Source organism: Octopus sinensis, linkage group LG2 (genome assembly GCF_006345805.1).
Source record: "Octopus sinensis linkage group LG2, ASM634580v1, whole genome shotgun sequence".
Classification (NCBI taxonomy): Eukaryota; Metazoa; Mollusca; class Cephalopoda; order Octopoda; family Octopodidae; genus Octopus; species Octopus sinensis.
Genome location: NC_042998.1, coordinates 99,105,804 through 99,122,602, shown reverse-complemented (window position 1 = coordinate 99,122,602; position 16,799 = coordinate 99,105,804). Strand labels below are relative to the sequence as shown.

Sequence of the window (16,799 nt, the reverse complement as noted above, 5' to 3'; positions counted from 1 at the left end):
CATCCGTTCGTGGCCGTTCGCCAGCTCTGTCTGGCACCTGTGCAGGTGGCACGTAAAAAACACCCACTACACTCGCGGAGTGGTTGGCGTTAGGAAGGGCATCCAGCCGTAGAAACACTGCCAAATCTGACTGGGCCTGATGAAGCCTTCCGGCTTCACAGACCCCAGTTAAACCGTCCAACCCATGCTAGCATGGAAAGCGGACGCTAAATGATGATGATGATGATGATGATGATATCAACCACTTCTAGTTTTTCCCCTGGCATGTAATAGAATCTGTTTTTTGTACATCTTCCCGGTTAACCTTCTTTTGATACTGCTGCACCTCTTATGTGTCCATAGCTTACACTGGTACATCATATGGAGTTTCTACCCATGCTTTTCCTACAGATTGATTAGGCTATCTACCTGAAGGGCTTTGTGATTTGACAGCCTTCCTACTTACTAAGACTTTGGTTTTTGCCAAGATAACCCTAAGGCCCTTCAATTCTAGACCTTACTCCCACACCCTGAACTTCGTCTCTAGTTCTGGCAGTGACTTGGCTATTAGAGCAAGGTCATCAGCATAGAGGAGCTCCCAGGGGCAGTATGTCTTGAATTCCTCTGTTATTACCTGGAGGACTATGATGAAGAGGAAGCTGAGGACTGATCCTTGGTGAACTCCTACTTCTACCTGGAATTCTTCACTATACTCGTTGCCAACCCTCACCTTACTGACAACATCCCTGTACAAGCTTGTATAGCTCTTACCATCCACTCATCTATCCCCAGTTTCCACATTGACCACCAGATAAGGGATTGGGGGAGCCTGTCAAAGGTTTTCTCCTCATCAACAAAAGCCAAGTACAGAGGTTCATCTTTGGTTAGATATTTCTCCTGCAGTTGCCTTACCAGAAATATAGCATCAGTGGTATTTTTGTCTGGCACAAAACCAAGCTCCATTTCATCTGACTATAGTAACTGTTATAATTTAATCATCCATAGTCTGATATAATATTTCAGAATATAAAAATTCCTTCTTCAGATATCCCTAGGAATTGATCGAGTCACTGCTATAATCAGTTTCCCAACGGTTTTTTTTTTCCGGAAGTGTCTCTGCAGTGGTCCCATGAAGCTCCTTCCAGAATTCCTCATGATAAGCACATGAAGGTGGCCATGTCTCAAGCTCGTGTGTACTGGCACATCCGTAGCGCTGCTTCTACGTTATGTATTATATGTGCAGTTTCTTTTTTTTTTGTTTCCTCCTTCTTTCTTTTTTTTTTTTTATAAATAATACACAAGCATGTTATCAAAAATGAACCTACATGCATCCAGATGTAGCTAAATAATATATTGACTGACAACCTCCAGCCTGTTGTTAATTTGGGGCCCTTCCTAGTCTGTCTATGAGGATAGCTTCCTTAATTCTTAGATTATCCAAATTGCTTTCATTAGCTTCAGTTGTGACTGTTATGCTTTTGTCACCTTTGACATCCTCATACTCACATCCTCCGTGAAGAGGCTGACAGAATATTCATGACATATAGTTCACTATAGAACATCCCAACAACACTGGATCACCATCACTACTTGACTTCCAACTGAAAATAATGGAAGGAGAGATCCACACCGAGTTCTACAGGAAAGCAGCCAGTAGAGATATGTTTGTCCAGTAAAGTTCAGCCCTTCCACTCCATGCCAAAATAGAATATGCCGGAAATGAACTTGCATGCATTTAGAGCAAATGCAGCAGGGCAGAGGACAAGATGACCCACACTACACACCATCTACCAGAAGGAATTTGTGATTTGTCTACTCTCCTTCTTACTAAGACTTTGGTTCTTCTGTTATTGTCTGGAGGACTATGATGAACAAGAGAGAGCTGAAGACTGACACTTGGTGAACCCCAACTTGTACCCTAAATTCAATGTTAGCCCTCATCTTACTGACAACATGCCTGTACATAGCTTGTACAGCTCTCGCCAACTACTCACCTATCCCTAGCTTCTGCATTAACTACGAGATAAGGGAGTAGCAGACTCAGTCAAAGGCTTTCTCTATGTCAACAAAAGTCAGGTACAGGGGTTTATTTTTGGCTAGATATTTCTCCTGCATTTGCCAAACCAGGAATATAGCATCAGTCATGCTCCTGCTTGGCACAAATCCAAACTGTAACTCATCTACACTAACCCTCTTCCTAATAAATTGGTCTATGACTCTCCATAACTTTCATCACTTGATCTAACAATTTGATACCTCTGTAATTATTTCTGCCTAAGGTGTCACCTTTGCCTTTCTAGCAGTTGACTATAATGCTGTAACACCAATCATTTGGTATGACTCCTTCATGGAAAACCTGATTAACTATACAGGTGACTAGGCTATATCCTACGCCACCAGATATTTTAAGCATCATCAGTGATTCCTGATGGGCCAGGAAATTTCTCTGTCTTTATATCTTTATGAGGTTGATTATTTATAAATATATATGTGTGTGTAGAAAGGAGAATAAAAATTTAGACGAAATACTTTTTTCATTCTAGTGTTCATGCCAGTTATACACATCCCAATGAAATTCTGAAATGTTATAGGTACTATGCATTCACCCTAGTAGAACTAGTGTGATATATTTTTTTCCAAATAGATTTAAAGTTTGAAAGTTAGTTGATTGATATTTTATAGCAGAGTATGCATTTCTTTTGAATGTGTATATAATAATTGGTTTGTCAGTTTGTTTATACAGATTGTAGGTTATTTCTGGAGTGTCAAGATTTATTTTACAGGCCTTTATCACAATGGTTGCATTTTATCAAGTTGGGCCTTGTTAATTGTTTATAAGCAGTTATTTGTTCCTGTGTAAACAAGTACTGAGTAATTCATAGTTGGCATTTAGATAATTTTCATTTTTGAGGAATATGGCAATCTTCTCCATCAAATGAAGTTGGCACTGGCATTTCAGTGTTTATAGGCCAGTACAGAACCTAAGATCAACCATATATTTTAAAGGTGCTATCATTGGTTTTCTGTAGCTGCCAAATGTAATTTGATAGGCTTGTGGAGTGTTTCCTGTCTGAGTTGATTAGTTGATACCTACGTGAACAGTACCTTGATTTGAAAGTGTTTCTTGTTGCTCTGATATAAGACTTTTGTTCAGATTTATTGGTCAACTGAACTTAAGCATGGATTATTACTGGATTATTCAGAACTGCTGCGCTTGAGGAGACCTATTGAGTCAAGTACATCAACATCAAAATAAAAATCATATGGAAATTGTAGTTGCAATACCTGTGCCGGTGGCACGTAAAAAGCACTATCCGAACATAGCTGATGCCAGCACCGCCTTGACTGACTTCTGTGCTGGTGACACATAAAAAGCACCAACCGATCATGGCTGTTGCCAGCCTCCCCTGGCACCTGTGCCAGTGGCATGTAAAAAACACCCACTACACACACGGAGTGGTTGACGTTAGGAAGGGCATCCAGCCATAGAAACACTGCCAGATCAGACTGGAGCCTAGTGCAGCCTCCTGGCTTCCCAGACCATGGTCGAACTGTCCAACCAATGCTAGCATGGAAAACAGACGTTAAACGATGATATATATATATCATCAATCTTTAAATACTATCCTTGTGTTAGGGTACCTTTTGCTGTGGGTGGCTGGGTATTTTGCAGCACTGTATAATGCTAATCAGTATGGTCCATTGTTATTTCTTTAGTGAGGGGTAGCATCTTTTGGTCAGCCTTCACCATATCCTTCTAAGTTTTTCTTGGGCTCTCTTTTCTGTAAATTCCAGTAACTTTGAGTGCTTGGTACTTCATTATGCAGCAGTCATACTCCATGCATGTCATTTGCATATCCAGTACAGTCTTCTTTCTTGTGCAAATAATTAATTCCTCTTATACACAATTTTTCTTTGAGATCTGTCTGGTATTCATGCACACAAGCATTACACATCCAGTGAAGCATGCTTGCTTCATACGATATATTTATTGTTGATTCTCACTTTACTTACTGCACCTTTGTACATAGCTTGTACAGCTCTCATAAGTCATTCATCTACACCTAGTTTCCTTAGTGATCACCACATTACAGTATGTAGCACCCTGTCAAAGACCTTTTTCAAGTGAGCAAAGGTCAAGTATAGTGGGTTACTCTTAGCCAAGTATTTCTCCTGCAGTTGTCTCTCTAAGAAGACTGAATCTATAGTACCTCTTCCAGGCATGAAACTAATCTGCATTTCATTTATGCTAACCGTTTTTGATCAATTGTTCTTGATTTCTTCTGGTCCAACAATTTGATGCCTCTGTAACATCTTTTCTCTAAAGCATCTCTTTTGCCTTTGTAGCAGTTGACAATGATATTGCTACACCAGTCAGTGGGTGTGACACTTTCCTGTATTACTCAACCTTTTGGATGGTCATCATCTATCCTTCTTCATCAGATATTTTGAGTATCTTAGAACTTATTCCTGATGGACTAGCAGTTTTCTCTATTTTTATGTCCTCAGTATATATAAGATGCTTAAAAGTGTGGCAAACTGGAAAGCTTCTGGGTCAATAGCATTCAGGGATTCTCCAAGCAAGCACAAGTATACATAACCTTTCTTTTTATTGACTACACAGAAAATTGAAGGCCAACATTATTGATGTATGAAAAGACAGTTTCAATGCAGAAGGATAAAGAAAATAGAGAAGTCAGTAATTAAAGGCCTATTACGTGTTTACTCGGAAAATTGCTAACTGGTCTCATAGCAAATGAATTGTATAGTTTTCTGGAGATAAGGAAACAGGTACAAGAAGAATAAAAATAATGAAAGAAAAAAAACAAAAAGAACAGTTGATCTCTTGTATTTCAATAGAATTATACCAAACAAAATGCAGATAAGAAAGAACTTAGCTGTTGGTTGGATATATTATGAGAAAACATACAATAATGTAATACATTGTTGGCTTTTGGAGAGCCTGAGGACACTTCATCGTAGTGAAGCCTAGAATCAAAACCTTAAAGCTTTAGTAACTCACGTAAAAAGACAACGTGGTATCAATGCAAGCAAGCACAGCCAGAGAGGCAGAAAGGTGGCCAAGAATGCTAGGTGTGCAGCATACACTTTTGTGCAGATGCAGACAACAAGCCCGTCAAGAAGACAATGGCTGCAGCTCAATTCAGGTTAAAGGAATTATTGACTTAAAGAACAGAGTATTTTCCCTGCCTCTCATGCAAAGCCATTTTTTATTTTCTGTTATTAATGTAACTACAAACTAATCTCTACTTCTGGCACAACATATTACTTGCAAGCTATGTAAATATTGTGATATATTTCTGTAAAAATACATGTTAATTGAATAATGTTAGAAGTTGGCTTCAATATGGAACAGTATGCAACCTAAATATTATACCAATACAGGGATGACCTTTTTAACTGGTTGAAATCCTTCATTCTCAACCGAAAGGAGGTAGTCACAGTTCTAGGACAGCATTCTACACCATATGAGATGTCATCGGGTGTACCACAGGGATCTGTCCTTGGTCCCCTCTTGTTTGTGGCATACATTAACGATATAGATGCAAATTTAAAGAATGCCACAGTATTAAAATATGCAGACGACATCAAGCTGTACCTTGAAATCAAGAGGACAGATCCTGTTGTCTACAGCTCTTTCCTGCAATCAGACCTGGACACAATGCAGCAATGGATCACAGACTGGCAACTGAAACTGGCTGTGGACAAGTGTACCACCATGCATTTTGGGAGAAAAAACCCTGCGTCCACATACTCCCTCCACAACACTGATATCAATAAATCCTTATGTGAGCGTGACCTAGGCATCACTGTCAGCAGTGATTTGCGTTGGACAAAGCATATCTCTAAAATTGTCAAGAAGGCCGAGGGTGTCTTGACATCACTCAGCAAGACTTTTGTTAGCCGCTCTCCAGCCATCTATTTAAAACTGTATACAGCTATGGTACGACCACACTTGGAATTCGCATCATCAGTTTGGAACCCCTATCTTACTCAGAACATTGACCTCCTGGAATCTGTTCAGAGACGTGCAACCAAACGCATACCCTCCATCAGACACCTACCATATTCTGAGCGCCTTGTTTCCCTGGGCATGGATTCACTGAAGCTCCGGCGTCTGGCGACGGACTTGGTAAACGCCCACAAAGTTGTCAACCACCTCACCAATAACAACACTGAACACCTTTTTGATCTCCATATGTCTAGCACACGTGGACATGCCTACAAAGTCAGAAAACAACACAGCTCCCATGACTTTCGGAAACATTTCTTCACGCTCAGAGTTGCTGAAGCATGGAATAAACTGCCTGCGTCAGTTGTTGACTGCCATGACACTGCATCCTTTAAGGCCCTCATGCTTTCCGAAATCCGTCGAAACTACACCTGATTGTTTATGCACTTTAGATGAGTTGTAGTGCACCTGAGCACTGTACACAATGTTTATTATTATTATTATTATTATTATTATTATTACATCAAGACCTATTTACTTTACACTCCACAGAGTCAATGAGAAAACCGATAATATAACTTGAACGTCTTTAAAAGACGTGTTTTCATATTTTGTTGTATGCATATTAACAAGATTAGCAAATAAGTTTTCCATATAATTTTTCTAAATTTCTAAGTTCGCAAAATTTGTTCACATTAAACATTTGATCTTTCGGAAATCACAAAGTGGTAGTTTGATCTGCAAGAAATAGTAGTCAAATCTCCTCCCTCTGCATCACACTTTGCTGCTTTAAAGCAACAAAAGTCTTCGGATAATGTATACAGTATGCTTGGTGGGATGGGAGACAGAACGGTCACAGCTAGATTGTCTTTTTGTAGTTTTTGAACAAACAAATGCAACTTGTATCTCTCACTAAGCCAAAAGTTATCTGTACAAAGCTTCTCTTCTGAGGTCGCTCGACCCGCTAAAAGCATGGCATAGTATAGTAATCTTTAATTCTTACATTCCAAACAAACAACGAACTTCTGTGCCATAATACTTACATAGGTATCTGTAATTTAGATGTAACCAAATAGAATCTCTATCGCATAAAGCATACTCGACAACATGATTGTATTTGTATTTTAACTGTGGCTGGTAATGCTACTATGACAACGGTGTCGAACAAAATATAGTTCAGCTTTCGATTTTATCCGAATGTTAAAACAAGTTTATTTAATAATACATAATTTTTAATAAAGCGAATGGAAATTATTTCTGTAAAATAAACTCCAGAGAACGTTCCCACATAAAAGAAATGTGTTAAGTGTGCAATAATTATTGCCTGGCGAGCAGCAGGAGTACACATCATATTTGTTAGCATTTATTTATTTATTTATTTGTTCATTTACTCACCCATTCACTCATTCTTTCAAATGAGTCGGTCGCTGCACTGCATTCAAGACAAAAATTGCGCTATTTCATGTTGGTCCAGTAGTCTCTTTCACTTGTCTGATTTATTGAACGCAAAGAGACACCTTCACACATATACTGATTGATATACTGTGTTGTGAAATATTTAAATATTCTTAGAATAATTTACAAAAGTAAATGAGCAATCAAATTCTTAAATACAGTAAATACTGGTGAATTATAATTTTTCTCCGAACTGTGGCATTTGAGCTCTTTCGAAGAAGCCAGGCTGCTGACAACGAAAATGTTGACATCATTGGTATCACGTCTCAACGTAGATGATGCTCACGAGGATTGCTTGGCTGTTTTAACCTCGCGATCATCCATTGTAATGCCGCGAGGGTTTGAGATTACATAAAATGTTTTTGAAGATGAAAATACCAGTATTCTTTGTTGTAGTGTCTAATTGAGGGACTGTGTATGTTTTTCTTTTTTTCTTCATTTCTGTTGGTATTTACAATTTACTTTTGTAAATTTTTTTATCTTAGGTCTTGGTTCAGCATTTACATTATTTTTTCTGGTTGCACTGCTACAGGAGCTACTAAATTGTCTTCAGACTTTCCAGAAATAAGTCACTTTTCTTTAAATCACAGCCTAACAGGTTTAAAAAACGAAACATTAAATAAGGAAGTCTAAGATATAGTTAGGTTGAGAAAAATATTGACGATCATGACTGGAAATCCCTTTAAAATAATGTCTGCTCAGTCCAATCTGAGCTGAAGTTAAACAACGAGAATTCAACAGCGCTTCAATTATTTTGAAGTATAGCAACGTTTATGTGAACGCATGTTTTCATTCGATTTAAACCTTTGTTTTATAATGTTTTTAAATAGTCATGAGATCTCACGAGTGAAGGCAGCGGTAGGGTGTAGTCGATTAAATCGATATCAATCTCTTAACGATACCCATACTTTGTTTTGTCAACTCCCAGAACGGTATGCAATAGAGGATGGTATAATTGGTTGCTATTTTTACCGGTTTTATATGCGAATGGGAGAACAACAATGTGGCAGCAATTTTAATTTTATAAAACAAATTTTTTTAAAAATGTACTTTTTCATTTTTGCATTGCCCGGATAGACCATAATTGGAGCAACTGACTATTCGCTTTTTTTATTTTTTTCCTTCGAAGGCGCCACTATTGAATAACCTTTTCCTTGCATGAAATCATCATTTTAGATAGTTTCCAATAACAATACACGTTTAAACTGAACGATAAATCACTTCACTGTATATCCATTAGTTTCCAATAACACACATTATTTTATTTTGTTTTTGGATTTGGTTTGTAAGATTCTTTATATGAGTTCGTGTGTTGAAGCATTATTTTCTTTTCTGTTTAGCCCAGTAACATTATCCACTGTTGCTATATGTGATACTCAAGAGGAACTTCAATTTAAGAAATTATGTAACGTTATTTCTTCAATACAGAATTATGCATTTACAGGCATGAAGCATTTTCTACTTTAAAAAAAAAGTAATTTGAAATTTGCTTTTTTCCTTATGCATTGCTATTAGATCTATACCTCACTTCACTTTGGAAGAACATCTTTTATGGAACTACTTTGAATTTTAGAACCACTATGCAGGGACTGGTACTACTGTGTTTTTCTTTTTCACTTTCTCTCATTATTTTCTTCCTTCTTCTTATTCTTTTTCTCTTTTTGTTGCATGAGATAGTAAAATAATTAATTACACCTCACTTATATGTATATATTTGCGGAAATTTTTTTTATTTATTTAATTGTTTATAGGGTCATTGAACAATATACTAACTTGAAATGTCAATGAAAGCCTCATCACAGATTTTCCCCCTTAATTGTTGCCACATGAACTCGTCTAAATGAGATAGCAGCATCTCTTCTCAAGTTCCGTTCATATGTTTCAATTGCTGTTTCATTTCCTTCCAAAATGTTCTGCATGATTTGTACATGCTCCATTCATGTCAAATGGTGAAATGGTGGTTGGTATCACGGATTGCATTTATTCCGTTGTAAGCACTAACAGTCCATATAGATTTCTGTTCCAAGAATAACATTTTCCTAAATCAAAGGTAGTAATGATGATGCCGACCTATCCGGAACAAAACAAATAAATCCAAGGCCTGTTGTGGCCTTCTCTCCAAATAACCATTTTTGAGGAATCACACGTCCGATATGGCATTTTCTTTTTGAAACGACATTCTAATCTCTAATTCAACTACATATCCCAACATCACCTATCTGATAGGGACTGTTCACTAAGTCTTTGAGAAGGTTTAAAAATTCATTTAGGAGCATAATGAAAAAATGGGGAAATTGATTGTATTATTTCATATATATATATATTTGGATTAACTCTGGTGCCTTAAGTTTTGTGAGGGTCCTTAATTTAGCCCGTTGTAGTTGATAAAAAACTAAGGAACAGTAACAAAAAGAGAAAGAAAAAAAAGGAAGGGGTTAGTAATAGAAAGTGAAACAAAGAAACAATAACAATCAATACATTCTGTTTAATCGGGTGTCCTGGAATATCACAGTATCACAGGGACTATGGGAGATGAGTGGTGAGAGTACATTGTATATAGGTCTAAGAATTTCTTGAGATTTCAGATTATATTTGCACACACGGAAGTCTAGCATTCACAGAAGAGAGTGGGGCGAAAGAAACTTTCTACTCTAGGCTTAACGTCCGAAATGTTTGGGAAGCCTTGGGGAGGGCAGTCGATTAGATCGACCTCAGTATACAGCTGGTACTTAATTTATCAACCCCCGAAAGGAAGAAAGACAAGATCGACCTCAGCGGAATTTGAACTCAGAACGTAAAAGACAGAGGAAATACTGCATTTCGCCCGGGTTGCTGACGTTTCTGCCAGCTCGCCGCCTTTAAACTTCGTAATCTCTGATGAAATTCTTGTCACAGGCCATGCCATGTGAGCGGAAGAAAAAGTATTTAGAGAAAAGAAAAGGTATTGTAATTAATTTAGAGTTATTTCTGCGCATCCATATTTTTTGTACAAGTGTATGACTGAAGTAGAACTTTTTAAATAAAATATTTCCACATTTAGATTTGTATATTTTTGTGTAGCATTTTAAATGAATACGAAACTTTTATTTAAATAATCTCCTCTTTTATAACACTTTAAAACTTCAATTCTGAAAGAATAGTCAGCTCTTTGTTGCTATGACAACGGTGTCAGACAAAACATATCTCAAAACTGCCATAAAATTAAATAGAGCTACTTCTCTCTGCTACTTCTGCGATCTAAATTTCATTCAACCTATCAATAATTTCACTGAGAGGTCATTGAAAAAAAAAAAAAAAAAGAATTAAATAAACAAAAATGTATTTTTAAATATGTCCCCAACATTTTGAACAAATTTTTTAAAGGAATCTTTAATGAACCCTGTATTTGGCAATGCTTGATGTGCGTGAAATTGGAGATTGATGGAAATTGGCTGTTTCGTAAACATTAATTTGGAAAAAGAAAATTATTTCGTTCTGTAAGTAAAAGAACATGCGATTCTTTTCTTTTCCAGAATTTGATTATATTCATTATATTTGGACTGTTTTCTTGTTAGTAAGTGATTCCCCATTCCTATAAAAACAGACAGTTTTCCTACCGACCAAGTAACAAAAAAGAAAAAGAATAATTAGATTTCAGATCTCATTGGTAAAATAAATAAATTGCTTTTCGTTCTTTCCAAACACACATACGCATCGGGTTGTATTATATTTAGTCTCACAGTTGAAATTAGCTTGACGCATGCACGCGCGCGCACACACACAGAGGCATACCTACACAAGTGTGCAACCTTCGACTTCATTTACTTATAACTTTCAGAAACATTGATATTTATTAATGAAATTGGATCTTTTCCTTTTGAATGGCAGTTTTCAACACAATTTCTAGTTAACTAAACACTTTTAAACTTCGTATACTGGTAGAATGTGTCAAAATAAAACATTTTTGGATCTTTTCCTTTTGAACGGCACATGTGAACACAATTTCTAGTTAACTAAACACTTTTAAACTTCGTATACTGGTAGAATGTGTCAAAATAAAACATTTTTTCTCTTGGCTTTCTTGAGAAAATTGTAATTTGTAAGTTTAACGTAGTTTAATTTTTCGAATTTTAACCAATGAATCGCCTCTATTTAGCTAAAGTCATTTGCTGCGTCTAAAACTGAGACAACTAGAAATTGTGTTGAAAACTGCCGTTCAAAAGGAAAATAATGCCTCTCAGATGGCGTAGATTATGATATGTATGTGGGCGCGCACACATACATATTGTCGCATCACAATTGTTTTTTTCAAAATTTCAGGTTTCGTTATGTTGGTATTTATGTAATGTTGGTCAGTATATATGTGTGTGCACCTACCAATTTTCTGCGGAGGTAAAGAATACGCACACCACCTGTTTACGGCGTAACAAAGACCCTAACCCTAAACACCGGGTGCGCGTATCTTTTACTTTCATCCCAATTTTCCCCCACATTTAATTCCGATACAATCATAACCTACACCATCTGAAAGATATTCAAAACACATTTCATTACCTGTTTTTCTGAAAGTTATAAGGAAACAAAGTCAGTGGCATACTTGTGTAGGTTTGCCTATATATATAGGTGTGTGTGTTAATATCTATAAAATACAATATTTTAGACCCATTTCGGCCGGTTCAACCAATCTGTTCCACACACTTGAGTTAGGGAAAATCCCCATCCCACCATTCATTACGCACACACACTCACACAACAGGCTTCTTTCGGTTTCCGCCCACCAAATTTACTCACAAGGCTTTGGTCGGCCTAAAGTTATAATAGAAGCCACTTTCCCAAGTTACCACACAGTGGAACTGAGTCCGGTACAATATGATTTGGAAGTAAGCTTCTTATCACACAGCCGCGCCTGTGTGTGTGTCTGTGTATACACGTGTATGTACTTCACATATCATTAAACACTCTGAGTGAAAGCTAGTGAGAGCCAGAGATCTTAAATGCAGATGGACTGTAGTTAGACGTTGTACTCTGAAGTAGCTGGCAACACACACAAAAGGGTACCGAAAAGAAATTTTGCAATATTATTTAATTCATTTAGTTTTACATGTTTACACTTATATCGTCTTCGAAGTGTTCTCCATTTGAAGCAATGCATCGGTCCAGACGTATTTTCCACTCTTCGAAGCAGTGCTGGAACTCTTGCGAAGTGATGCCTTTTAATGCCTGTTTTTTCTTCACCTCTTCCACAACTGCAAATTCCATAGCACCAGCTTTCGTCACCAGTGATAACTTTCGAAAAAGAAGTCCGGATCAACTTATAATTGTTCTTTTAGTTTACGACATGCATTCAGCCGTGATTGCTTTTGATCTTCCTTGAGCAAGCTGCAACTCTTTTCATTCTCAATTCCTCGCACAAAATTCGTTGGCAAGACCTCCAGGACACACTAGTCACATCAACAAGTTCATCAATTGTTCAGCGACGGTCCTCCAAGATCAGTTTATTAATTTTCATTCGTTCGGGAGGTGGACGCTCATCTTGAATGTGGTTGGCCTTTAAGCGACAAGTGACCATTGCTAAAGTCGTGGCAGCGTCCTTGTAAGCTGTTTAAAGCATGACAACTGCTTCGGCCACCATTTTCCGCAGCAGAAAACGGAATTTCACGGAAAACACGCTGTTCTTTCGTTTCAGCCGTCGCAAAAATCGACGAACAAGGGAGAAGCACCACGTTGGAGTATGATCATAGCGGACAACACCGGTCGGCAGACTGATGCCTGAGAATCGCATCAAGTGACTTCTAGCAGCGGAAGCCTGAACTACAACGGGGATCTTTTCCTTTTGAACGGCAGTTTGTAACATAATTTCTAGGTAACTAAAAAGTTTTAAACTTCGTATACTGGTAGAATGTGTTTATAAAACATCATTTTCTCTTGGCTTTATTAAGAAAATTCTATAGGTTGTAACATATTTCGTCTTTAATTTCTTGCATTTCGGCAATTTTAACCAATCACTGGCGTCCATTTAGGTAAATAACATTCTGTGCATAATGAATATGTCCCTCGTTTAAGAAACAGATTGGGTTTATTTACATTTGTGAAGAAAAAAAGATACCCTTCCCCCACCCCTAACCCTAAATCTAAAATAGATTGAAATGCAATAGATCGATACTTGGGTTATAATTATGGGTGACAATTTCATACGACACCGCTAAGTTTTTTATAGCGGTGTATCGTTCACGTAACATCTATAAGTTCTATAAATTACACACACACACTTTCATTATTTGTTTCGTGTTAGTCAGTTTTTCCATACTTGTTCTTCCTAACTCTGACTTGTATGTATGTATCACGCACACATATACACGAGTATGTATATATACATGCACGCATGAACACACTAACACGCACACACACATATACGAGGGAAACACAAAGGGCGAGAGCTGAGATCCAGTGGTTTTGTAGTTCCTTCGTGACTGGCTTCGTTTTCTCTGAAATGATTCCACTCTAATTTGTATGACTTTCTTCTTGTGCCAGCGTCACCTTTCAGTCTTACAATTCACATGTTACTTTTCACTGTCCAACATCTTTTCCACTTCCAAAAAGACCTTTGTTCTTGTCATCGGGATATGGATTTCTCCCTCATCTGGGTACTGTAAATATTTTGCAACAAACTTGAGGGCTTCAAGTTTTAGCAGTCTTACTTGATACTCAGGTTCGTTGTATTTACCATTATACTCTTTCTCCCAATTGTGCGTCCTTGTGTCTATTTTAGAAATAGATTTTATCTAGTAGTTCTTTCTAACTTTTGTTTTGTTTCGTTGTTTCATGTCACATTTCTGATAGTTCGTATCTCATAAATCATTCACTTGGTTACAAGAATGTCAACATGATTGGAATCCGAAATCTACCGAATAAAATATTTGGAAGATAGGCATTCTTATTATGTTTTCACGTAATATTTTTAGTGTTTCCTTCCTCTCTCTAGTTTTCCAGATATTTCAAGTTGGCCAACAGATCCACTTGAGAGGATAACACTGAAGTTTAATCTCAAATTAAAATGCTATTTAAAAGAAACTGAAAAAAATATTTGATTTATTCGAATTGAAGTTTCAAATTTCTTATTTAAAAGCAACAAAGCAAACAGTTAAAAATGGCAAAAGAAAAATGGAATACAAAAAAAAAAAGTGGAATGCATACTCTGCATCTGGGTTCGCCGGTGTTTCTTACTAAACATTGCTGAGACAGCCCAAACACTCATGCATTGGAACGGCCGAGCACCTTCACGAATATTATCTGATATTGCGATGAGACGGCAGTTAACTAAGTTAAAAACTTCCACGTCACTACCCCGTTTCAACTTTAATACATTTCTCTGTTCTATTCTTCTCTCCTCAGTTTTGATTGAAGAAAACTTTTCAAACTTGACTGCTAAATAAAAAGAACCGACAAAAAAAAAAAAAGGAAAAAGTAAAGAAAGGGAATCTCAAAGTCCATTCTTAATTATACAAGGATAAAAATAGAGAAGAAAATCGGGAGAGATGTAAAGGGCAGGTCGTTTCTTTTAGGGCTCCGCTCAAACTGTACTAATTCTTCTCAATTCACGAAGTTCTTATTTTAAGAAACTTGTTTATTTTTGCTAACATTTCTTCAGTCTCTAGTTTGACAGATCAATAAACTTTGTAAAATAAAATAAGTACGTATGCCTTAAAACAAGATGTTCCTTATAGAGTCTTTGTCGGAATAAAGATCGCTATTGTCTGTTTCTGGTTCTTTTATCGAAGGGAAGTAATTATCATAAAAACTTCGCAAGAGGAGTAACTATTATAATGACTTTGTCAAGGGAGGCAAATATTAAGCAGACTAAGTAAACCTAAATCATTAAAATTAGGTGTAGGGTTGCAGAGATTTTCCTCGTCCACTTTAAAAAAAAAACCAAAAAATAAAAGGATATGTAATAAAGACATATATTTCATTACACATAAACTTATTTTTCATTGGATGAAATGCTAAAAATTAAGATACTGATTATAGTAGATTATCTACTGTGCAATAACTTCTTTTTCTCTCCGAGGCACAAATCTCCCAATCGTGAACTATAACTCTCTCTGCTGGTCAGGTGACAGCCATATGCTAATTAATACTTCACTTTGAAAGGTGGAATCTTTCCATATGTACACATTTCCCTGCTGTTCTCATTTACCTGAGTACCAGCAACAAAGCTTCCCACAAACTCCTTCCCTCCTCCTCCTGTCCCACTACATACATTTATTCCATTCACGTATCGTCTTGCCGTTATTTCTTCCAAGACGATTGAGACAGTTATCTAAAAACATCCTTCTCCAACACCTTAAACTTCCTCCCTCCTTACCAAGCGCATTTTTCGTAAAGCATAGTTAATGGAGTCCGACCCTTATACGTCTATATTCGTAGCCCTTAGCCTCGAGCAGTTGGAACACAATACCACTGCACGCTAATCAGACTTGTTAATTATACGTTATACAGCGTCTCTTTTGCTACAATAGTGATCTATGTCACCTTATTATATATTCCTGTTTTCATTTAATTGGTCTTGAGTTTCAGAATAAGCCCACCTCCGCAATAAAAAAAAAAAATGAATTTGTAAATTTTATTCATTTATTTTAATAAAAACAATTTCCTACCTTGAAAAATATATATAATGCAGACAATATTTTCGAGAAAAAAATGGAGTACGGAGAAGAGTAGAGTGACTGGCAAAAGTAAAAATATAAAAATGAAATATTTGTTTTAGAGAACTATATGGTATTTGATGTTTAAAATGGAGATCTGATGAAGTTTTTTTTAGGGAAAATAGGATGGTGTACTAATTTCAAAACTCAACGTTTTGTCCATAAACATTTCGCATTATCTTACGTCAGTAGTGTGATACCCTATGAAGTTAGATGTGACTGTAGACGTAGCCTCTGAGATTTGTTATTTATCCCTTGGCGAGCAATGAGTAATCTAGCTTTTTTCAGCCATTATTCAATGTGTTCTTTAATTTTGAAGTCGGTAAGGTGATATCGCTAGCAGGGCGAACAATATAAACTCATTCAGTGGATCTTAGACACGTTGTGCAGTGTGGAAGGGAAATAACTCTTGATAAGATTGCTATAAAGTTACTTAACATATTTTTATTCTATTCTTAGGCTAAGCCATGGAAAACCCTTTAATGATACTACAAGAAATACTTATGAAAACTCAGCATGTACAACAAGCTGCTATTGTTGATGCCAGAAGCAATATGGTGAAGGCTTGTTCACTTGGATTTACGGTACGTAATTTATAGATATTTTAAAATTTTGACTTTGCACAAAACCAAGTTTTATAGGAAGGTGAATATGTTGATTTTATTGGTACTAGATAAGTAAACCCCCCAAATAGCCCTGTTGGGATT

At 36.8% G+C, this 16,799-nt stretch overlaps 2 protein-coding genes across 10 annotated transcripts in view; one reads left to right on the top strand and one right to left on the bottom strand.

Moving 5' to 3' along the window:
* Positions 1-7,445, bottom strand: part of LOC115225466 (protein FAM228B-like) — a 76,760-nt gene extending 69,315 nt beyond the window's left edge. For all 4 annotated transcript variants that reach the window (XM_036498600.1, XM_036498599.1, XM_029796424.2 and 1 more), the window contains exon 1: positions 6,997-7,445. The gene's annotated coding sequence lies outside the window, so the exon portion shown is untranslated. The remainder of the gene's footprint in view (positions 1-6,996) is intronic.
* A 250-nt stretch (positions 7,446-7,695) lies between these two features.
* Positions 7,696-16,799, top strand: part of LOC115222900 (profilin-4-like) — a 30,032-nt gene continuing 20,928 nt past the window's right edge. Inside the window, exons 1-3 of one of the 6 annotated variants that reach the window (XM_036498608.1) lie at positions 7,696-7,823; positions 8,749-8,852; positions 16,552-16,676. In XM_036498608.1, the coding sequence (XP_036354501.1) occupies positions 16,560-16,676 (117 nt within the window). In that variant the 5' untranslated portion in view covers positions 7,696-7,823; positions 8,749-8,852; positions 16,552-16,559. Of the gene's footprint in view, positions 7,824-8,748; positions 8,881-10,562; positions 10,885-13,067; positions 13,251-13,608; positions 13,679-16,551; positions 16,677-16,799 lie in introns of those variants that run through there. The other 5 variants (XM_036498606.1, XM_036498613.1, XM_029793289.2 and 2 more) reach the window with 5 other exon arrangements.